At 52.1% G+C, this 23,795-nt stretch overlaps 1 protein-coding gene across 1 annotated transcript in view; it reads left to right on the forward strand.

Annotated features, from left to right (window-relative positions):
* The window catches only part of DTNB (dystrobrevin beta), a 198,504-nt gene extending 176,500 nt beyond the window's left edge, over positions 1-22,004 (forward strand). Inside the window, exons 16-19 of the mRNA XM_086625810.1 lie at positions 12,149-12,308; positions 18,867-18,956; positions 21,554-21,628; positions 21,943-22,004. Coding sequence (XP_086481936.1) covers positions 12,149-12,308; positions 18,867-18,956; positions 21,554-21,628; positions 21,943-22,004 — 387 coding nt within the window. The remainder of the gene's footprint in view (positions 1-12,148; positions 12,309-18,866; positions 18,957-21,553; positions 21,629-21,942) is intronic.
* Positions 22,005-23,795: the final 1,791 nt, after the last annotated feature.

Consider the following 23,795-nt stretch of genomic DNA (forward strand, 5'->3'; position numbering starts at 1 on the left):
ACAAAGCTGCTGCAGGCGCAGCCTTGGCCCCCTCTCCTCCGCTCCACGTGTCCCCCGGCACGCTCAGCCTCCCACTGATTGCCCGTCTCAGCCCACGCGCTATTGCCGGGTGCCTTTGCGTATCTAATCTAATTATGTGATTCTGAACAATTAAATGCAAACCTTACAGTGCGACAGGCAACGTGCTGTCTAATAACCCCGTTGGCTCTGCACCACCGGGTTGAGCAGTTACCATCGCTGGCTCAGCGTCAGCAGGGACCCAAAGCAGCCTTGGGTCGGGGGCTGGTGTTCATGTATGTGTCATGCATTCCCCCGCGCACACCCATCCAAGCCCTCTCTATAGAATATGTATGTTTATTTGGTGTAGCTGGGTGCCGTGGTGCAGGGACCGGTGTCGGGGTGCGGGCAGCACACTCGGTCCGGGCAGAGCGCTTTGCTCGCGCCGTGTTTGGAGCAGCACATGCCTCTGCAGATAGGGAGCGCGATGCGTCCAAACGGGTGTGGTGGGATGGAGGTCCGGGACCAGGACCGCCCTGCACTGGGGGGACTGGAGGGTCCAGGGGAGCGGGGGGGTCCAGGGGAGCCAGCATCACACTCTCCGTTGCCATGGAAACAGCCCCGCATTAGGTTCGAGTTGGGGGATTTTATTAACACTTCGGGAAGGTTATCAGCCCACCCGCCTGATCAGCCTGTCATGTATTCCTTGACGTGGTTGTTCCCGGTGAAGGGCATCAGGCAGCGCGAGGCCCGTTGGAGCCAATAGCCCTGGCTGGTGTGCCACGGAGGACGGTAAAACTCAATTTTCCTGCAAGAATAAGGTTAACAGGACCGATTGGTGGAGGCTCTGATTTAGTGACCTTATTTTCCGTTTTAAATATTTTCCTGCAAGAGTATTTGCGGAGAGGGGGCTGAATTATTTTTAGCACGCGCTTCGATCGTGCTGGAATTACTCAGGCAGAGGCAGCAATGGTTTCATTTGCAGCACTGAAAGGATTTTTCTCCTCCATTTCTGAGTAATGTAAATAATTTTTTTAGTGACTGATAAAAAGGAAAACCACAAATGGTGACACAGACCCGAATTCTGGAGAAACACCTGTCGGGGAGTTTACAGCCCCAATGACTGCTGTCGTGATGCTCAATCACACGAGGGGCTGCGAAGTAGGAGCGGGAGGATGGATTTGGCGCCGTCCCGAGAAAGTAGGATTTGGTCGCTGCGAGCTGCGGCGGTTGTCCTGCGCTGCCATGGTGGTGCTTGCAGCACCAGCCCGCTCCTCCGCGAGAGCTGCAGGGACAAGACCGAACCATCTCACGCCAAACCGGCTTAACGACATTCCGATTTTAATCACAGGTTAAAGCAATTCAAATAAACGTGTGCTAGGAGAAAGCAGCAAGCGGCAAGTATCCCCTTTGTAATTCTCCTTCACAGACCTACTCCAGAGCAGACTCCTCTTTTCCTCCCAAGGAGCTGGAGCAGCGTAGGCTGGATGAGCCTCCTGCAAAGCAGTTATAAATTTGGGTGGGAAAGTTTTCTCCCAGAGCAGTTGTCAAAGGTTTTCTGTTAAAATAGAAAGACGTGTAAATTGAAATTCCTCTATAATTCATTATTTCTGTCCTGAATTAATTACTATTCAGCCTTCCTGTGAGGGACTCGGATTTGCTCTTGACATCAAGCAGGAGGAGGTTGCTGGGGCTTTGGAGAAGAGTTTGAGAATTCAAAATTATCCTGAAAAATCGCAGGAATGTTTGGAGGAAAAAAATTAATTGGATTTCAATATGTACAAAGGGATATGTTCAAGGCCTGGTTGGATGAGGCTTTGAGCAACCTGGTGTAGTGGAAGGTGTCCTTGCCCATGGCAGGGGGGTTGGAACTGGATGGTCTTGAAGGTCCCCTTCCAACCCAAACAGTTCCATGATGCTGTGAATGTATGCGGTGTGTGTGCAGGATAATCAGCTACGCAAATACAAAATCCAGAGCAAGGAGAGCCGTTCTGCAGAGGAGCACCTGGGGCCGTGGTGGATCACAAGCCAAACATGGATCAATTCTCTCATGGTAATAAAAAAACCCAGAAAGACTAGAGATGACTTTGGGGTTCACTAGACCCACAAAGCAGCCTCCCTCCCCACCACCCCTCACTGTGTCCCACCTGGAGCAGGAGGGCCACTCCTGGGCTCCAGTGAGTCCCGAGGAGGTCGGTGAGGAAGCTCATCCTGGCTGAACCGCTGGTTCACCCAGCAAGGCTGGAGGACCAGAGTTGTTCACCTGGAGTAGAGAGGACGGAGGACAGGATTAGGAGGCTTCAGGCACAGAAAAGATCATTGCAGGGAGGAGGGAAGAGCTGCTGTCCGTGCCCACAGCACTGGGCCATGCCATGCTCCGCTTGCTGAAAACTTCATTTAGGAGTTTCATTTAGATTTTTAGAAAATCTGAATGGAGAGGTTTTTAAGAGCATGAAGGATAAACATGTGTCAGGAGGGGATTATGAAGAGCGGATCCAGCTGTGGTGCGCGGGGGTGAACCAGGTGTTTTCTTATAGCTCCATTTTCCTGTGATTCTGTTCATGTCTGTGTCAGCAAATAATGTTCTTTCGCTGCAGCTCACCTTTGTAAACAGCAGCTTCCATAATCCTTGACTGCAGAAAAAATACCTGACATTACAGTAAACGCAAGTTATTTTTGTTATTTCTGGGACAATAGTCGCAAAGTTTTCTGTAGCTCTCCAGCATGTTGGTTCTGTGATAGACTAATGGAATCACAGAATCGCAGAATGGTTTGGGTTGGAAGGCACCTTCAAGACCATCCAGTTCCAACCCCCCTGCCATGGGCAGGGACACCTTCCACTACACCAGGTTGCTCAAAGCCTCATCCAACCTGGCCTTGAACACTTCCAAGGATGGGGCAGCCACAACTTCTCTGGGCAACCTGGTCCAGTGCCTCACCACCCTCAGAGGGAAGAATTTCTTCCTTAGATCTCATCAAAATCTCCCCTCTTTGAGTTCAAAGCCGTTGCCCCATGTCCTGTCACTACATGCCCTTGTCCAAAGCCCCTCTCCAGCTTTCTTGTAGCCCCTTTAGGTACTGGAAGGCTGCTGGAAGGTCTCCCCAGAGCCTCCTCTTTTCCAGGCTAAACAACCACAACTCTCTCAGCCTGTCTCCATAGCAGAGGTGCTCCAGCCCTTGGATTGTCTTCATGGCCTCCTCTGGACCCACTCCAACAGCTCCATGTCCTTCTGACATTGGGAAAGAGGAGCTCTGTGTCCCTGTTGGGGATGTCCATGCACACAAAGGGCTTGCTCTTGCTCCAGTGGTAGCAACAGGCAGGACATTGAAGTGTGCATGAAAACTGGGAAAAAAAAATGGGGAAAATGATGCCAACAAGTGGTCAGGATGAAGGAGCAGATGCACAGCATGGGACTGTGCCAGGGGAGTCAGGCAGGACTTGGGTGACGCAAAGCTCTGAAGACCTGACCCAAACCGCTTTGATGGGACGTGCCCGTCGGCGGTACATTTCTTGACACTCATCTTTTCCTTACGCTGCGCAGAGTGCACTTGTTTGCCACTGCTGCCTACTGCTCACTTTTTTCGTCAGAAAGTCCCACGTTACTAAATCAAATGCCTTATGAAGGATATTACTCCTCCATAATTATCCTTGTCAATAAAACTCATAATCTTCTCAAGAAAGGAAATCAAGTATTATTTGGCGGGGTCTGTTTTCAGCAAAACCCACTGTCCAACATCCGCTGCGTTTCTGTCATTTATTCCTCGTCATTAAAACCGTCGCGGTTTGTTGGTTTGCTTGAGTGGTCACCGGCTGAGGATCGCAGCACGCCGTCATGTTCTGCTCAGTAAAACATTTGCACTCTTCAGGACTCCCCAATATTTCAGGGCGTCTCTCAACAGGATTAACCTCAGCACGAGGAGTGTCTCAGCTCATCATTTTTCAGGCTCCTCGGAGCTATTTACTGAGTTGGCTCAGCCCCAAAACGAGCAGAGGAATGCAATGGCACCGCAGCCTTTGGGTTGTGTATATGCATGAAATTTAAACACAGGTGACGCAGGCTAGACAGATGACCTAGACATCCATGGGAGGGATAACTTGATTTCCCACTTGGCAGGGTTTTTTTGTGAAATACACAGAAAGCGTATTTTTTTCTTCCCTGCTAGATGATGTTTTGTTGTGACAGCACTTGCGGTAACATCAGCAGAGGTTACTCTGCCCGTTCAAGCGAGGTGGTGTCAATGTTGTTTGAAAACAGGATGGAGAGGGCCTGAGGGGCTGAGCAAGAGGAGAGCTGCCAAGAAGGCCACGGGCAACGTCAGCTCGGGGGGCTCGGTTCGGTGTGCCCCCAGCCCTCGACACGCGGAGAACACCTGGGCCAGAAGAGAGGGCCCTTTGTTTCCAAGAAAGCCCCTGCAGCAGGGAGGAGAGCTCCGATTACTTACAGTGAAAATTATAAAAGCTCTTCAGCCTGAGCCCCGCGGTACTCAACGTGAGGCAGCCGGGCTCAAGAGCCATCTCATCCTTCTCGAGCGAAGACAAAGGAGAGGATGGTAAATGTGAATTAGATGTTGAACGTGCGTGATACGCAGATGGAAAACCCGCTGCCATTTGACTTCCTAAGGGAGACCCTGCTTCTCCTTGGATGCCCTCTGACATCCCCAGACTTGCGTTATCTCCCACAGGAAGGACACAGAGCGAGAAATGAGAGTTGTGGGCCATGTGCTCATACTCCTGTCGTCGCTCTGCTTCTGCCGTGTTTTCTAGAGTTAGTTATCTGGGGCGTGATGAGATGTTTACTTGTCTGAATCACTTACCTAAAAGCTGTTAGCTCTGTGTTTTCCTATGTATATAAGATCTCTTTTATTTTAATCTATTCATAGGAATATGCTGCATAATAAAACACATTAAAATCAATGTGTATTTCTTGCAAAGCAAGATTTCTTAGTTGCTCAGGAAACATCTGTACATCGTAGAGATGTAGGGACTTCTGGGGATTGAGGCTTTGAGCAGCCTGCTGTAGTGGAAGGTGTCCCTGCCCATGGCAGGGGGATCGGAACTGCATGATCTTTGAGGTCCCTTCCAACGCAAACTGTTCTGTAATTCTATGATCTTTAGCTTGACTTTCCACTTGAAGCAGGACTGCTGCTGGCACTACATGGAGTTAGTTCTGGCTTCATGTAGGCAAGCTTTGGAAACCTCTAAGGATGGAGGACCCTTACCTCTCTGACAGCCTTCCCATGGAGAATTTTCTCATAATGTCCATGCCCTACAAAATGCTCTGGTCAGAGTGATATATGAGCTGGTTGTGTTCAGCCTGGAGAAGATGAGCAAAAGGGAAATCCAGCTGTAATCTTTTGTGTCTTAATGAGCAATCGACTTAAAAGTGAAGCCAGAGCCTTCTTGGAGGTGCATGGAGAAAGCAAGAGGAGATGGTCTCACATTGACCAGGGCGTTCGGGCTGAGTGTGGGGAAGAAATTCCCATGAGAGTGGTTAAACTCTGGAGCAGGCTGCCCAGAGGGGTGGTGAGATCTCCCTTTTGGAGGATTCTCAAAGATCAGCTGAAGAAGGTCCTGAGCAATGCTTTGAAGTTGATCTTTCTCAGTAGAGGAGGTCAGACTGGACACTCCCGAACAGAATTTTTCAATACTTCTTTCGTTCTGTTCTCCTTTAAAACTCTTCACCGTCATGGAAAATGGAAAATTTGGCAGCAGGTCACCAAAGAGCTGGGGGACCTCCAGCTGAGCTGCTGGGAGGAGGGAGGTGATGGTGAACAGTATATTGTATACCTGCTGGAAGCTATTGTGGTCGCTGCTTCCTGTGCCTCCCTTCAACTGGTTTTGATGCTCAAACCAGAGCTCTGCCTCTTTTCTTCAGGAAACACTGAGGGGTTTTTAAGTTAAACCTCAGAACTCTTGTGTACAGGACTTGATAAGCCGGGGCCGATAAATCAAAGTCAGCTCCCAAACATTTCAGGAGCTGGGTCAGAGGTTTCCTTCGTTGTTTTTTCTAAATTGAAATCCATCTTCTGTGTCCTTCCTGGTGCCGTTTCCAGGAAGAACATGCAACGAGCCAATAATTCCCAGGATTTTCTAAGGCTGCAAGTCCAACAGAGACAAGAGAGGAGTTTACAAACCCATTCAGATCTGCCTCTGCTCTGTTTACAAAAGGCGTCCCGGAGTTTCCCATCCCGTGAGGTCTGCGGTGGTGGCCATGGAGGAGCAGAGCCATGCATGGCTCCCAGCTACACCGATCTCTCTTCACCAGGCAAAGCTGTGGAAGCACTTACCTGTGCTGGGGAACAGAGACACTGAAGCCACAGCCCCAGCACAGCCCCATCAGCACCTTCAAAAACAGCAGGGTAACCTTAACTCCAGCATTTATTGGACTTTACATCATTCCTTTGCTTTCAGCCGTTGGAGAAGGAAGGTTGTGAGAATGATTTATTGACACACACCCCCCAGCAACACCTTCTCGTTCAGCCTCAGGAGCCGTCCCCGAGTGTACCCGTCAACGGTCATGTGCTGCTGCCGGGCTGTCCTGGTTCACTTCCCACGTCTGCAGGCACACGCTTACACCTGCTGCGTCCTCCCACGCCTTCCTTTGCCCCAGGCCAAGCCCTGGCACCACACTGTAGCAGCCGTGGGTCATGCGGCGGTGGCTGCCGTTGCCTGCAGGGGCTCTGTGCCGCTCCCTCTGCATCCGCCCCAGGTGTCAGTCATGCTTTCTTGGTAGAGGAAGTGCTTTCCAGGACAGGGCGGGGTTGGTGCAGGGTGAGCCCAACTGGGCGAGGCTGGTTGTGGCCATCGATGTCCATAGCTTTTATCCGTGTCCTTGAGCAGCCTCCTTTGGGTCAGCCTCTTGAGTTCCTCTGGCCACAGATGCCATTGGGTCCCACGGGCAACGTGGTGCCCAAGAGCCACGGGCCATGGGTGTTAACAGTTGGGAAATGCCAGCTCAAGCGGTCTGAGTTCTGCTTTCTCGATGTATGTGCATCACAATTGGAGGTCCTACGCCGTTTTCCCACAGGCATCATGTTTCCACAGGACTCATCAGTCCGTGTAGAGAGAAAACACATCAGCGTTTAAAGACTCCATGCGCTGTACAAAGTACAAGAAGAGAGAGATCAATATGTAAAATAGATATTTTATTTTACTTTATTTTATTGTTTTGTTTTGTTTTGTCTGAAATTAGACAAAAAGAGATATTACCAGATGCTCGAGAACCACATGCAACCCTTCGCTCTCCTGCAGATGTTTGTTTATGCATATGCTCCTCCCGGGAGTACATCTACCCACTGGGACAACAGTATTTTTTTGCTTCAGCGTTACCTGCAGAGCGTGTTCAGAAAGTCTCACTCGAACCGTGCGCAGCAGTGAACCCCCCACAAAGATGATGTGAGGGCTGGAGCACCTCTGCTATGGAGACAGGCTGAGAAAGTTGGATCTGTTCAGGGAAGAGAAGGCTCCAGGGAGACCTTCCAGCAGCCTTCCGGTACCTAAAGGGGCTACAAGAAAGCTGGAGAGGGGCTTTGGACAAGGGCGTGTAGTGACAGGACAAGGGGCAATGGCTTTGAACTGAAAGAGGGAAGATTTTGATGAGATCTAAGGCAGAAATTGTTCTCCATGAGGGTGGTGAGGCACTGGCACAGGTTGCCCAGAGAAACTGTGGCTGCCCCATCCCTGGAAGTGTTCAAGGCCAGGTTGGATGAGGCTTTGAGCAACCTGGTGTAGTGGAAGGTGTCCCTGCCCATGGCAGGGGGGTTGGGACTAGACAATCTTTGAGATCCCTTCCAACCCAAACCGTTCTGTGATTCTATGATTTCCTCCTGGAGACACAAACTTGGAGGGCTGCAGCAGCCTCTGCAAGGTTGCCCATGCAGCGCATGCACAGGCATAGCTCAAACCACGGCATTTCCCACCTGTCTTGTAGTAGATGCCACACAAGAAGGTTTAGTGTCGGTGGTGGCCAAGAGTTGCTTTTTCATTCCTCTTCTAGGTCAGGAGTGAGAGACGTGTCTGTCCTCGGCTACAGAGTCCATCCAAGCTCCAACCATGAGTTTTTTCTTGCGTTGGTTTTTCCACTTCTCTTCTCCATCCCACTGGTGGGGAGCACAAGTGGCTGGTGGGTGCTTAGTCGCTGGCTGGGGCCAACCCACCAATGCAGGTACTGGGGCCAGCAGGGTCCTGGTGCAGCTTCTGGAGACCATGGGGTCCCAGTGCAGCTACTGGGGCCAGTGGGGTCCTGGTGCAGCTTTTGGAAGCCATGAGGTCCTGGTGCAGCTACTGGAGACCATGAGGTCCTGGTGCAGCTACTGGGGCCAGTGGAGTTCTGGTGCACCTACTGGAGACCATGAGGTCCTGGTGCAGCTACTGGGGCCAGTGGGGTTCTGATGCAGCTACTGGAGACCATGAGGTCTCAGTGCAGGTACCGGAGACCATGGGGTCCCAGTGCAGGTACTGGAGCCTATGGTGTCCTGGTGCAGCTACTGGGGCCAGTGGAGTTCTGGTGCACCTACTGGAGACCATGAGGTCCTGGTGCAGCTACTGGGGCCAGTGGGGTTCTGATGCAGCTACTGGAGACCATGAGGTCTCAGTGCAGGTACCGGAGACCATGGGGTCCCAGTGCAGGTACTGGAGCCTATGGGGTCCTGGTGCAGCTCTGGGAGCACCAGCAGCCAGGGATCCACAGCCCCGCAGTCCCGCGCCGCAGCCGCATCTCCAGCAGGTGAGCTGGGACAGCCCAGGCGTGTTTCTCGTGAAGGTGATTTTCATGTCTCCACTGAACTGAAAACTTTCAGATCCTCCTTCAGCTCCACAGTGCCGTGGGGTGCATCGCCTAGGGCGGCCAAGCGTGGCTGTGCGAGCGCACCGAGGGTCGGGGGTAGCAGGGATGCGCGGCTCTGCCCTGTACCTGCTCCCGGTCGAGATGCGTTGTCTGCATGCGGCCTCACGAGCCATTCTCGGAATCGCTATGGTTTCCAGGAACTGCATCATCATGCGGATGAGGGATGTTCCAGTCCCTCTGCTCTGGTGGCTGCAGTATGCAAATTGGCACAGCCCATCTGCGTGCACAACCATTAAAAAAAAACCAACTAATTTCAAGTGCTCGGGCACTTGTTCTAAGAAAGTAAACGTAGACAGTGTGTCCCAAAGATGAATGACAGTGATTAAAAGGTTTTCTCCACACCCAGGGCTGGAGTCTCCGTGTGCATGGAGGGTGTCTGGGAGCTGCTTCCACAGCCAGCCCAGCAGTGCAGGCATTCCTGGGGCTTGAGGTCCCTCCCTGGTCCCAGGAATGACCCTGCTTGGCGCTGAGGAGTGGACAGGTGTCTTTTGCCCCAGATTTATGCAAATTCAGACACTCCTGCCTGTTTCTGTGCATTTTTGGGTCTTTTTCTTCAAGGTTTTGTTTGAGGTTTTGGCAGGGGGAAGTGAAGCTGCTGGTGCTGCACATGCGTTTTCTAATGATTTTACCTTCGAAAGACGTCGTTCCCCTCCAGCAGCCCTCTGCCCTGCAGGCGCCGCTGTCACCCCAACGTTTTACTCACTTCTCTTCATCCCCTTATTATTCATACAGTTTCAAAATGACAATTTTACACATGACCAGGTTGTCACGTTAATAAGAACATCAGCTTTGGGCTGGCAAGGAGACGAGGATTAGCCGGGGCCGCAGCCGTCGCCCCGCGGTCCGGAGCAGCATCCCGTCCCATGGCACTCCAGTGGGAAGCAGGACCTCGCAGCAGGGCTGGATCCGACGTGAGCACGGGCGAAACGTGACGGATGCTGCAGCAGCTCGCCGGGTGCTGGTGGCATCACCGTTGAACGGGGCGCTGATAGAGTCACCGTGCGGCATCACCACCGTGCCGGCCGGGTTGCCCCGGTAACTGCCACACGTCAAAGGACGATGAAGAGGCTTAAAAAAAGACGACAAAGCAAACTTCACAAACGCACCAGATGTTTGCTCTGAGAGGTTGTGCCGTTCAAATGCCCTTCGGGTGTCGTTATTTACAAGCAGATTTCCTTTCATCGCTGGCAGCGCGGGGACTGTGCCTAAATATAAATACCGTCGCAGGTCGTAAACCTGCGCCGGCACAGCTGGGCAACGCGGATGGCCAACAGCTTTGGAGTTGAGCAAGAGGGCTCAGAGGGTGTCGAAAGCCACAAGTGGCTGCGGAAAATAACCAGATTATTACCCATAAAGTAGTTCTGGGCACATTCAAAGCGCTCGCAAGTGCTGGCTGACGGTCCGGGAATGGGCGATGTCTTTGCCGCCCAGACAGTGGGGATGGGTGGACGTGAGGGAGCGGCTCCGGGCTGGGAGACCCTCTGCCACCAACGGCCAGAGGAGGAGGGAGGTGAGGACCCGAGATGTCCTTAAACATTGAGTGAGGTGCACGGCTTGATGGGTGCCTGCTGGCTCACTCCCCTGCTGGCACCATGCACCGAGGACTGAAGATGGTTTTTTTGAAGACACGGAGCCAATAAATGCATGTCAGCAGCCTCCCGTAATTATCTCCTCCTCACACGTTCATCAGCCCCCCTCCTTCCCCCGCTCATCGCTCCGGTGCCTGCACTCCGGAGGGTTCACTGGGGCGACATCTTCTTTGAAGCCAGAGAGGGTTTTGCCTCAGTGAATATTCCAACAGTTTTCTCCAATACTTCAAACCACAGAGGAAAAATTATTCTCTATTTGTTCGTGATTTGCTGTGGAATTCAGCAGAGTTTGAACGTGTAGGTAGTACCTGAGGGACCCGTGGGACCATCTCTTGCCGTCCATGGAGGGCTGCAGGGGAGCTCCAAAAGTTTTCCCTGGGAAGGCACCAGCACCCGCGATGCAAAGCTGCTCATGAGGGTCTTGGAGTGGCACGACAGAGATGGAAGAAAATGTAAAATAAAAAAAAAAACTTCTAAAAAAATCACTATTTTAGTAATAAATAAAAATATATAGAATATATTAAAAATATATGACATATATAAAAATAAATTAGAAAAGGGATGGACCTTCAGCAGAGCCCCGGCAGCACCACGGAGCTCTGGGGTCTCACTCTGTCCTGGGACAGAGTTAGCTCTTCTTTTTAGCAGCTAGAAGAGCTCCATGTTTTGGTTTTACTCAGAGGCTCGCTCTGAGAAGAATGCTGATAGTGCACTGATGTTTGTAGTTGGCACTGAGGTCTCAAGGACTTTTCAGCTGCCGTGTTCTTGCCAGTGTGCAGGAGCACAACAGGATAAGGGGGGAGCATGGCCAGGACAAGGGGTCCACAACTCTCCTTACGATTTGTACTTGAACTTAAGACTGAGGGCCAAACTGGCCAATTAGTATTCCATATCATGCAGCGTCATGCCCAGTATAAGAGTGAGGGTCAGCCGGAAAGAAGGGCTTTTGCCCTTCCGGGACTCTCACTTTCGGACTCTCGGTGTGCTTTCTCTCTCTCTCGCTCTCTGTTTTGGGCCTCCCATTCATCTGGGATTGCGGTATCGGGATTTATCTATTTCAGGATTGCAGCTTTGGGAAGAGACGGGCCTCGGTCAAGGGGTGGTGAGCAATTACACCGTACATCACTCGTTTGTATATGTTTATCCTTGTACATATTTGTACATACATATATTGGTAGCAGTAGTAGTAAATTTTTCTTATCTCAACCCACCGGTCTCTTTTCTTTTTCTTCTTTGATTCTCTCCCTCATCCCTGAGGGTGGGGGAGTGAGCGACTGCGTAGGGTTTGGTTGCCAGAGCGGCCTAACCCATGACACACTGCAGCCTGCGGGAAGGATGAGCTGATGCAAAGCAGTTGACAGGTCCGTCTGGAGCGCCCGGCTGAGGTTGCTCTGTACCTTCCCAGGGTTTTTCCAATCAACGTTTGACGGTGCCGCGATAAGCACCTGGTACGGAGGCCGCAGGTCAGATCCTGCGCTGGAGGCAGCATAGTGAGTACCGCCAACCTCGGTGCTGCAGCCCGACGCATGCTGCTGCCGCAGGGTCCTCCCACAGCACCCACCCATCATGCGTCACGTATTACTCAAATTGAGAGTGTTTTGGTGGAGCGTCTTTCCTTATGCATTTTTTAATTTTTTTTTACAGAATTATTTTTAGACATCGACCCAAAAAAAAACGTTAAAAATTTGGAACCTGTGTCTTGTGTCTCCCGTGCAGGCGCAGGCAGCAGGCTCGGCACACTCCTCGCCCACCCACGGAGCCAGCCGCCCCATGCCCATGCCCGTCAGATCCACCTCCGCCGGCTCCACCCCAACACATGTCCCGCAGGACTCGCTGGCAGGTGTCGGGGGAGACGTTCAGGAGGCTTTCACGCACGGTAAGTATCACACGGTGCAGAACCACAGCTGGTGGCAATCCTGCCAGCGGCAGGTAACAGAGGGGAGATTCAGACTAGGTAAAGGAAGAAATGGTTTACGCCAAGGGTGGTGAGACACTGGCCCAGGTTGCCCAGAGAGGTGGTAGATGCCCCATCCCTGGAACTATCCAAGATCAGATCAGACGGGGCTCTGAGCGACCTGATGTGCTTGAAGATGTCCCTGCTCATGGCAGGGGGTTTGGATGAGATGACCTTTTATGGTTCCTTTCCACCCAAACCATCCTGTGATTCCGTGATTCTATGTACAACAGGAGCGTAACTCACCAATGTCAAGACAATAATTACAAATGCCTTTCCTGTGCTCTAGACCAAAGAGACTGGGGGCACATTTTTAATCTTTACAACTTAATGAAATTATTTCTGTGGGGAAGGGATCTTCCCTCCCAGAAAGTTACGCCCACAAGTAATGTAACAGTTAGACATTAAAAACTGGTCACATCATTGACAAATCTGGTGGTTGAACTGTGCTATGATTTGCAAGAGGAAAAAGCAGTTTAATGGCCAAAAGTAGGAAAAGAAGCAGCCCTGTTATCCACTGTGTGTAGCTGACAACTCCTCACATCTCCGCTGGCTATATGGCAAAAAGGAAGCTGAAATTTTGCATAACAGCAAAATTGCATAACAGCTCAGTGGAGGCTGTTCCTAACGGAGCGGTTGGCTGGCGTGCACATCTGCGGAATGGCTGTTCGCTCTGCTGGAGACGTGCAGCAGCCCTGGGGGGAGAAGAAGAAAAAAGTACTGAACTGGAGAAATGAAGAGAAGAGAAGAGAAGAGAAGAGAAGAGAAGAGAAGAGAAGAGAAGAGAAGAGAAGAGAGAAGAGAAGAGAAGAGAAGAGAAGAGAAGAGAAGAGAAGAGAAGAGAAGAGAAGAGAAGAGAAGAGAAGAGAAGAGAAGAGAAGAGAAGAGAAGAGAAGAGAAGAGAAGAGAAGAGAAGAGAAGAGAAGAGAAGAGAAGAATCATAACAAAGAAACAGAAAGACACACAAGACAATGAACTTTTTCTTGCTCCAACAGTCAGAGCTCCTTCTTTTGCACCTTTTCTACATGTTATCCTCTCTGCATTTGAAAAAAATACCACATCCTGGCCCCAACTCATTGCTGCCAACTGCTCCAGAAGCAGACATAGAAGTGCTGGATTATCAGGTGGTTTCAGCTGTATCCCTTTCTGTCCACTTTGTCTTCCAGTTTTTTGGTAAAACCGGTATGATTGGACCAAATGGGTGAACTGTCCATTTGTGAATAATACAGCTTATCGCGCTTTGTAGAAAACCAGGGCAGCAGTTGACACACATATTTTTATTCCTCGACTTCTGTAGGTCATGTGAATTTATGCTTAGCTGCTGTTGCTTTTCTTCTTAAAAAGAAAAAAAGTTTTACAGTCAAGCCTTTAAAAAAGTTGCACTTTTCCATGTCAAAGCCATTGTCGGCTCAAGAAGGGCTCCAGAATTTGAAGGCAACCAGATGGAAGTGGAAGCTTGCTCAGCTCAACGCAGACCACTGCCTCTTCCTCAGACACTGCAGAGACTCGGCCATCCAGCGATGCCGGAGGGGGCAAAGCAAAGATGTGGCTGTCACTCTGGTGTCAAGAAACTTGGCAAATATTTTTTTTACCTTCAGGGACCATCTCACTGCAGAGCAAGGGGAGATTAGTTATTCTTCAGTCCTACCTACTACAGCTGTGCTCACGGTGAAGGAGACCATTCCCAGCAGGAATGGGGGCTGTGTTTCTCAGGAGTGGTGTCATTCGGGTTTTATTTGCTCTTTTCTTCTGTTTTGCCTGTTTTGGTACAGAACTCCTTATCTTTAGTCCTCCAGAAGCATCCCAAGATGTAGAACTCTGTGAAAAGCAGCAGCAGGACCTGGTCTCACGGGTTCTTCTGGCAGGCTCAGAGGTTGCTCCTGAACATGATCTACGTTTCTGGAGATGGACACTCCTATTTTTTAGTCATCTTACTGACAGCAAAGGAAAAAAGGACAGCAGATCCACCTCTCCCGAATGCACCAGCAAGGGCTGCCGCTGTCTGCAGGCAGAGACAACCAATGGGCAGCAACTCTTCACATGGACCTCTTGGTGCTCCATGGAAAATCCCACTGGGTATTGGACATCAGAGCCCACAGTGCCCTGGTGCAGCAGCCCCTCTTGTGTGTTGGGCCTTGGCAGTGAACACGAGCTCCCAACTTGCTGCAGAGGCTGAGTCGTTTGGTTCTGTAGAAGATGACAATTGGATCACGAGGAGTCGTAAAAGTGGAGGTGGTGTTTTCTCATCCCAGGTAGGGAAGATCGTGAGTATTAGTGTCAAATACCTTTGTCAGATGGACAGTCTCCTTTTCAAAACAAAGAAAACATGAAAACAAACTTCTCAGAACTGGTGCTATATCTCAAAACCAAACAGATAACAATTTGCATTTATCACCTGACCATTGGAAAGATCCTTCCAGAACCATCTGCCTTTCCTAAATAACCTGCTGCCAGGAGAAGGTGAGGAAAGAGGCTACAGGACAGTAGCAGAGGAGCAGGAAGTATCAGTGAATACTTTCAGTCAGTATTTAACACCTGGAGCGCTCAGCCAGGACTGTGAGCCCTCAGCCCGCCGTGCTCAGCAGAGGGAATTGCTCTTACTGCTTCTCCAGAACTTCAGCTGGTGAACAGGTCAGGTGACGGAGGACATCCGTCTGAAAACCCCGAGTAGCCACAGCTCATCCGTGAGAAGGAGACGCCGTTTTCCTGTCCCCTCAGCAGGAACGAGCTCCTCATCTCTCCAGACACTCCCAGAGAGGCGAGCAGGAGCAGGCACTTCCAGGGAGGCAGAACGCCAAATACCAGAGGCGCAACTCTCCATCTGGTGCTGTGGGTGGTCCGGTCGCCTCCTCTTCATCTCCACGACAAGTTTGATGGTGCAGCCGAGAGCTCTCCACTGATGCCTTTGGCAGCTGCCTCTCCTCCCCCCGCTGCAGAGCGGTTTTCTTTTTCCGGCTGCGTGAAGTGGAACAAGCAGCGGGATGAGTCCTACCAGGCACCGGGAAAATCTGCTCTATCTGCTTCATCATTTTCCCTTTTCCTTTTCTAATTAGGAAAACACAAAGAGATGAAACGATCTCTGTTCTGCTGCTAGGAGCAACGAGCACATGATTACAGTAGTACGTTAACTGCCCTACTGGATTTTTTTTTCATTTCGCAGTATTGCTTTGGCACCCAAACTCGGTCTCTATCCATCTGCTTTTTCCTTCGGGGATACAGGCAAAAGCCATGACAAAGCAAACATCTCCCTGCACAGTTTACAATCACCAGAGCTGCCTTCCTCAAACTCCTGGCTCCAGCAGAAGCTGACGTAATGAATCAAGGGCTCATTCATGCCTTCACCTGGATGACTGGTTCATAAGGGAATCGTCTTCGTCAGGACCTGTCGATATTGCCCGAAGTGAAACCTTGTTGGTTTTTCCAGGTTTTTAACACCTGACAGCATCTCAAATATATGTTGCAACGAACTGGGTGTTGCATAAAACCATTCAGGGCTGAGCTAAGGGCTCATGCAGCAGCCACAGCACAACAGCGTGATGCCAGCAGTAGGGACAGCTCCCCAGGAAGTAAAAATCCATAGGCAATGCCTGCAGTACGCTTATTTTATGGTTGTTTTTTTTTAATAGAAACATTTAAATTATTTTCGCGGACTTTTGCATATCCACTAGATTCTTATAAATGTCACAGTGGGAGAGAGGAGAAGGAGGGAGTGAAGATCTCAGTGCTGGTCCACCTCTTGCTGCTGGGACCAAGGGGCGGGAAGGAATGCCAACGTCTTGTCTTCCCTCCCAGGGCACAAGTCTTCTGTGAGCTCCCCCGTCAGTGTGGGAAGGTCTGGAGAAGGAAACCTTTGACAAATTGAATCTCAGTGATCTTGATCATGGAGTCTTCAGATGAGATAAGTTTCCTCTGTAGGTGATCTCTTGATCTTCCACCCGGCCAGAGGGAAAACACAGTACTGCAGTATTCGAATAACATGCCCTGATGGTGTTCTGATTGAAATATTCAGGTACAGAGGCCACCACCTAATGAGAAAACTGATGCTGCTGTTTATCGTCTTGAAAGAGAAGAAGACAGTCCCTTAGGATTTCTCAGATGCAAAGACGATCGGCCGCTGCCAGCAGAAAGGTGGAAGTTCCTCTCGTGATCACCACAGTGGTGACTTATTCAGCTACTAGAAAAACTCCTGCAAGAAAAAAATGGTCAACAGACTCCATAATAAGTTTCCTGGAATGATCCTTCCGGAAGGGCAATCTGCGCAATTAGTGCTATTTCATATTAATCCTGCAAAATCAGGCAAATTCAAGGCAAGCGGAGAACACAGGAAACCGGATAAAATTTCTATGTTTTCACATAATAAAATAACTGAATGGCACCAGCCAGGGGGGCTTCAAGTGGCTTCTGCACATAAATGTCCAGACGGGCTCATTAACATTGTTCATTCGTTTCCCAGGGGAGACAGGCTGGTGTTTTACAACCTCTTATTCCCAAAAGTAGAGTCATAGAACCATAGAACGGTTTGGGTTGGGAGGGATCTTCAGGATCATCCAGTTCCAAACTCCCTGCCATGGGCAGGGACACCCCCCACTACACCAGGTTGCTCAAGGCCTCATCCAACCTGGCCTTGAACACTTCCAGGGATGGGGCAGCCACAGCTTCTCTGGGCAACCTATTCTGGTAACGCCGGGCAGGGGGTGGCCGTGCTTCCCCATCCCCATGCAGTGACAGGACTCAGGACCTCTAAAGACCTGGATAAAGTAGCCTCCATCATGTAAGAGGTGCAGAGGAGTCCCCTAAGTCACAGGTCTCAGCATTGTTGGCCATAATCTGCATTTTCTCCCAAGAATTGCACACTGCCCATGCACGTCCCGTAATACCCGGTGCCTCGCTGCTGCCTCAGGAGGGATGCCGGTCAGCTGGCAACCAAACTTGGAGTAGAGGAATGCTGGTGGAGAGCACGGCAGCTCAGCAGCGTGCCCCAGCAGCGCTCAAAACAGTGCTCAGATTCGTAGGCAAAGTGTGGGAGCAGGCGTTGTGCCGGCAGCATGGCCGAGGGCAGAGGAAGAGCCTGCGCAGCGTTTGGGAGGTTAAAGCAGCGCGTCTGCAGGGAAGGAGGCACCCGGCTGCAAACGTGAGCCCACGTGTAACGTACAGCTGTTGTCACTGACGTTGGGTACAGCTGCGAAGCATCACATCAAACACGGTGATTCCACGCGTGTCGTCTGCGTGCCGTGGCTGGAGCCGATGGCAGGACAGATCCCAGCCCTGGAGATCTGAGAGCACTGTCAGACCCTCAGCATCAAAGCGGCTGCGCTGGTGCGAACATCTGGTGCCCGTGTGGGATAACAGACCGCCTCGAGCCGTTTTCTGGGAGCAGTTAAAGCACCAGGACAGCCGAGGTGAGACCAGGGAACCGTTATGGGGACCTGCTCCCAGCAAAGCTTCAGCTCAGGGCCATCGGCTCTGCAACCTGAGAAACCGCCGCTACAGACCACCTGCCACGGCAGAAAACATGACCCCACACTGTCAAAGCCTCCAAATAAAACCGGAGCAGCACAGCGCAGGGAGGTGCCGGAGGAAAGGGGCCTCAGCGAGGACAGGGAGTCATATCTGTGAGTGCTACAGAATTGGGCTGCGGTCGGCAGGATGCTCCGCCACGAGAATAGGGGTGGCTCTGCCAGAGGGGACCCAGAATAGACGGCAAATGAGATCGTTGTCATCCCAGTGTCAGCCATGATCATCATCCCCAACATGCGGCAGCTCCTGCCATCCTCGCTCATTTCTTCCACGGACAGCAGCCAGTCGGACGTTCCTTTGTAGACCATGGCCCCTAGCTGCTCCTGGTCATCCTTGCGGAGCTGTGGCAGATGTTCGAGCTGCTGATGGGTCCCCGGGGCAGAGAATGGCACAAGGCGAGCATCCAGCCTGGCACTGGGCAGGTCGGTGCTATTGCCCCAGCTGTGCGGCGCGCCGAGGAGTACAATTGTGTCCTCCAGCGATGCAAGAGGGTGAGAATTCGGTTGTCTTTTATTCCGCTCAAACCTCAGCGATAGCAGCCCAGAAGCCAGCAGCGATAATGACTCCGCAGAAGGAAAGAGTGTGGATGGGCTGTGCCAGGGCAGCACCTGGCGACTCCGCTTCTGTGGAGCGCAGCACCTGCCCCACCAGCATTGTTCGTGCCGCGGAGCAGCGCGGTGGGACGGCTGATCAGCCAAACAGGCTGTCGAGCGGCCGAGCGGAACTGGGCTGTTGCAGAACAAATGGCTGTCTGTGGCTGCACCGAGCCCTGCCGTACGCAGCTCCGAGCCCTGCCATATGCCGTGCCGAGCCATGCCGTACACCGCAGCGGCCGAGCTCTGGCTCGATGGGGGGATGCTGGTGGGGACCAGTGAGGGATGCACAGCCGAGCATCATGGCACGGTGGGCAACACGGCACGGCACATGCCATTCCCGCTGTTTGACTGTCTGCTCTGCTTGCAGGTACAAGGAGGAACCTCCGCAACGACCTGCTGGTAGCAGCCGATTCCATCACCAACACCGTGTCGTCGCTGGTGAAGGAACTCCACTCAGGTAAGGGTTGATTCGGTGGCACGTACGTGCAGCAGGACAGGAGAGCTCAGAGCCACAGGTTGGAGATTGGTCTTGAGATTCATTTTTTATAAAAGCTATTTGAGGGGTAACGTGAGATTATGCATTCATCTTCCCAGTGATAAAATGAAAACAAATTTTTACAGCTAACAGCACTGAGAACTCCAGACACCCCCTGGACAGGCTTCCTAGGGGTTTTGTCACTGAGAGTCAGGCTCCTGCGGTAGCGCCAGGATGCATCCCGCAGCACTCAGGCCCCACCAGCAATGGTCAATGTGACCCGTCAGCACGCCAGCCGCTCACTTGCAGGCTGCCTTCTCTTCTAGGAAAGCAGTGAAGCATTCTGCATTCCAACTGAGCCTCACAGTTTCTGTTCCATGCCTCCCCCAGCCCCTTTCTGTATCTGGCAGTTGCATCACGTAATCCCCCAATAAACTTTCCGAGCTCCGTATTAAAACCAGTTGGGCTTTCTGTTCCCACTGCCCTTAATGGAGAAGTCGCAGTTATAAACCGGGTTGATATTTTACTGCTGAAGCAGTAAATTCACCCATTGTAAACCCCGTGTCTTGGCTGCAAAGGCAGCTGTGAGTTAATAAAGTCTTTCACATACGACAGCGGCATCGCCAGTGCCGTCGCAGCAAAGGGCCGTGTATTTCTCCACTAATTCACCGTGCTCGAGACACACAGCTCTCTTCCTTCTCGCCTGAAATGTGGGAACGAACCCTCTGCCTGGAACACATCTGCAGCGATTTATCTTTTCGCTTTTAATAGAAGAGCGGGTTTGGGGCAGTGCAGCGGAGCACAGGGTCTGCTCCAGGGGGCTGGTGGCAGAGCTGAAGGTCGGCTGGACCCGCAGCTCTCCTGCCCTCCTCTGAAATCCCCGGGAGCCCAGCAAGTGCAAGCAGCCCGGCTCTGCGCCATCAACAGCCCTTTCGGGGGGACCACGCAAAGCAGCTATGGCTCACAAGGGAGTGAAAACCCAATTAATTACAGTCTCCTGCTGGAGGGTGTGCAGACAGGAGAGAAGACTCCTGGGAAAGTATCTGAAACCAGTCGGTTTGGTTAAATGGGGAAGAGCGTGAGTGATCCTCAGCTGATGGGAGCCAGTGGGACTTGACGCCCATTGTGCTGGGGGTGAGGTGGGAGCACAGGCACCTCCTCAGCCACGGGCTCGCCCAAGCTGGCTGTGCCCATTGTGTTTTGCGGGTTTTGTGTGGCAGCGGTGCGTGCACCGCCCACGCCTCCATCCACCTCTGCCTGCCTCAGTGCCAGCTCGGGAAGCAGATCCCTTCGGGAAGGAAAGGCCACTCAGCGTCACCCCATCCTGGATGGGCTTCCAGAGACGCCTGAGCTGTCCCCCCGCTGCTGTCTGCTGTGCCGATGGCCGTAACACTCCCAGTGTTGCCGAGGGAACCCCGATGCCGTTTTTAATCCAACTGAGCTCAAAAAGGCACCCAGGGTTGGTGGCCCGGGACCAGGCGTGGGGCTGCCAGAGCTCCTCAGCCCCTGCCCCGTGGCGCTGCTGAACAGGAGACAAGCTCCGGACCCAAATCAGCTGCTGAGCTTCAGGTCACATCTCTCGTTATTAAAAACTCGTTTGGTTTTGTCCGTGGTCTCTTCTGCACTCGTGTGAAGGACCCCTGAGCCGGCAGGGGCTGCATGGCTCCCAGGTGTCTCCTTGGTCTCACTGTTGAACAGAGAGCAAATGTTTATATGATCCCCTTTGATCAGATCGATTCAAAATCCTTTGATTTTTCGGATTGTGCCTTTTATTGCGGGATTTTCTCCCCCGCTGTGCAGCACGGGGAGCAGGCAGAGGTGATATCGCTGCTCCTAACAGCCATCACCTGTTTACACAGGTCTCATTGAGATGTTGCCACCATCTGCAGAAGAATGTGACCTTCTGCTCCCACTCTCTGCTGCACAAATATGAGCCTGGCCATAAATTCTTTTCAACTTAACCAGTTAAATATCATGAACCACCAGCTTGGACGTCAAACAAGTGCCCGTTTCTGGGGCCACAGCCTGGTACTGGTGCCGGGGCTTTGCCCCAGTGCGAGCATTGGTGTCACCCAACACCGTGCATGGGCAGCGCCAGCAGCGACCCTCCCAAGTGTCCGCCTCACCATGAACCATGTTTGTTTTTCTTCCTTAATTTGACCTCAGCCTAAAAGTCGTGACTTCCTTCCCACGGTGTGTATCATTTCTCACGGTGCTAAAATGAGCGTGCACAAGCATGCGCAAGCGTGCACCTGGGCCAGGCAGTAGCCCACTAGTTGTCCATTCTTTGGGACAATGTAGACGCTGCTTCCAGCGTCCAGTCTCTAATCATCCGATGGGGGTGGAGCGGGGACTGTTTTGCCCCCAGCAGCGAACAGGCACTGTGCCATGGAAAGGGTGGTGATGCTTCCATCCATGTTCTCCTCGGGAGCCTGAACCCCCGTCCTCCTTCCCCTCCTGCCTGATAAGACAGTTCTGTGCTGCCAAAAAGTCCCCCAAGTCTATGCTCTCTCACCTACTTGTCTCATGTGCCCTTTTTTCTTTTTTTTTTTTTGTTTTGTTTTGTTTTGTTTTTGAAGCAGAGGAAGAAGATGAAGAAGAACCGGACAAAATGCAGAATGGGAAGGACCGAGGTAAGAATGGGAAGGACCGAGGTAAGGGGGAGACCAACGGTGCTCTCTGCACCACAAAGCACTTTCTGGTTGGCGGTTCTGCAGGGGTCAGTTGGCCATCTCCGTCGGGAGCCCCAGGACGGGGTTCTGAGCGCGGATGGCTCTGGGTGGACGGTGCCCACGTTGCTGCCGCTGCCATCACACTGCCGGCAGACACAGCACGTGGTTTATCCACCTGCTCGTTATTGCCACGCTGACAGGTCGCTCCCTCCAACATCTGCCCTAGCTAGAGGCAACATCACGGCCAGGGTGTCTTCAGCATGCGCATTCAGCTTCTGAGGCTGCTTTTCTTTCAGCAAAGGTCGTGCATGGATCTTTGCAGTGCATGAGAGGAGGAGGAGCACCCGCGACCCTGTGAGAAATCTGGTTCAGAAACAGATGCAAGCGTGGGCTGGTCACCAGGGAAGTTCCTGGGTGGTGGGATCATCATCTGCCAAACCGCTGCCTCCTATGAGCTTGGCTGGACAAGTGTTCGGAATGACTCTGTGGGCAGTGTGGGTAGTGCCGTCAGCTGAGTGGGGTTTCAGAGGAGGTCTCCTCCATGTCTGCCATCCCTGGATTGCAGGTCCAGATGCTAAATCCTCCCCAGACCACGTCTTCCTGTGATGCGAAAGCATCCACAGCACATTAGCCGAGTTATCCGCGGGGCTAGCAGCGATCATGGCAGGCGTGGAGTGCGGCCCCAGAGCTCACAAACAGCCGTGCGTCCTACCATTGGGTCAGAGGAGTCTGCGGTAGAGTGGCTCCTCATCGCACGCACCACGAGCCAACGGAAGAGCACGTCCCAGCGCCGCCTTGGGAAAGGACCCTGCTTGCGGCTCCTTCTACTTTTGCTTCCTACGTTTTAAACCAAAACGTGAGAAACGAACTCGGAGAGGTTTGGATCAGCCTGAGCGTTTCTGTCTTACTGGAGCCAAACCAAATTTCAGCATCAACAAACTGGAAGTGTTTCTCCTTTTTCTGCCGTATGCACAATTTCCTCCCGGCTGAGTCGAAGTCACGGGGCTCACATTCCTCACCCAAAGAACTGGATCTCCGGAGTTTTCCTGCCCAGTGAGTTCTGCAAAGCGTTCAGGTGTTCAGAGATGCTTCCTGATGGTTTGTCCGTCACTGTCAGACATCGGGAGTTGGTAGGAAGCAGTGAAGTAAGTCCGGTTTTAGCTGAAACAGAAGTTCTCAAAGCAGAATCGTGTTGGCTCTGAATCACAGGGCTCTGCCCCAGAACGTCTCTCCTCAGTTACATATTTTAGATGCTCAGCAGGTGACCTGCTGCTTTTTCCCAAATGTGCATTGTGTCTTGCATGGGAAGTAGGGAACGGGGGATTTTGAGGAGCTGAAATATGATGTATGGTAGTGGAGATGTAGTACGACACATTCAGTGCTGCTACTCATTGCAGCAGCACTGGAGTCAGGTTGGGAACGGAGATGTGTAACCAAAAGCAGAACTTGCTCCAAAAGCCTTTGCGTGGAATGTAAATATCATCCCTGCCAGCGAGGAACTGATTTCTCGTGTCACAGAGTCAGTGAGATCCAAATCTGGCAGAAAAATCACGGAACGATCGATACATGAGCTGCAGTCCTGATGCGGAGCACGCACGCCGTGGAAGCTGCTCTGGCACCGCAGTACGTTGGCCACGGGGCATCAGGCTGTGGGGCTGTGCCGGCTGCATCGAGGACGGGCGTCACGAAAGCGCCTGTGCTCAGCCCTGTGTTACCTACAGGGACCCGCGGCTGGACGCTGCCCGGTCCGACCAACCGCTTGCCCACACTGAGCTCCACCTGCCCCAACTTCTCTTTACGCGGCGGCTCCGCGTGCATCCCGGCCTCAGCAGAGCTCTTGCATTTCTGCCTCCCGTCCTGAACAGACCAGAAGGAAAATCACTTGTGGCTCGTGTATTCCCCAACTTCTGCACCAGGGAGACACCAGACTCCGCGGGGTCGCCACCGCGATGTGTTTCCTGCGGCACCATCGCCCTTGGGCTTCCTCACAAGTTCCTTCACCAAGTTATTTCATGTTTCTCTGCGTCCCAGTTAATCAACCTCAGAATGTTCATACGCTCGATACAGCAGTGGCGCAGTACAGCTTCAGCAGGATGAAATCACTCAGGAAGGCTCCAAGTTGGCTGCGTCTTTTGTGGTTGGGACTACA

This window comes from Tauraco erythrolophus, chromosome 2 (genome assembly GCF_009769465.1).
Source record: "Tauraco erythrolophus isolate bTauEry1 chromosome 2, bTauEry1.pri, whole genome shotgun sequence".
Taxonomy (NCBI): domain Eukaryota; kingdom Metazoa; phylum Chordata; class Aves; order Musophagiformes; family Musophagidae; genus Tauraco; species Tauraco erythrolophus.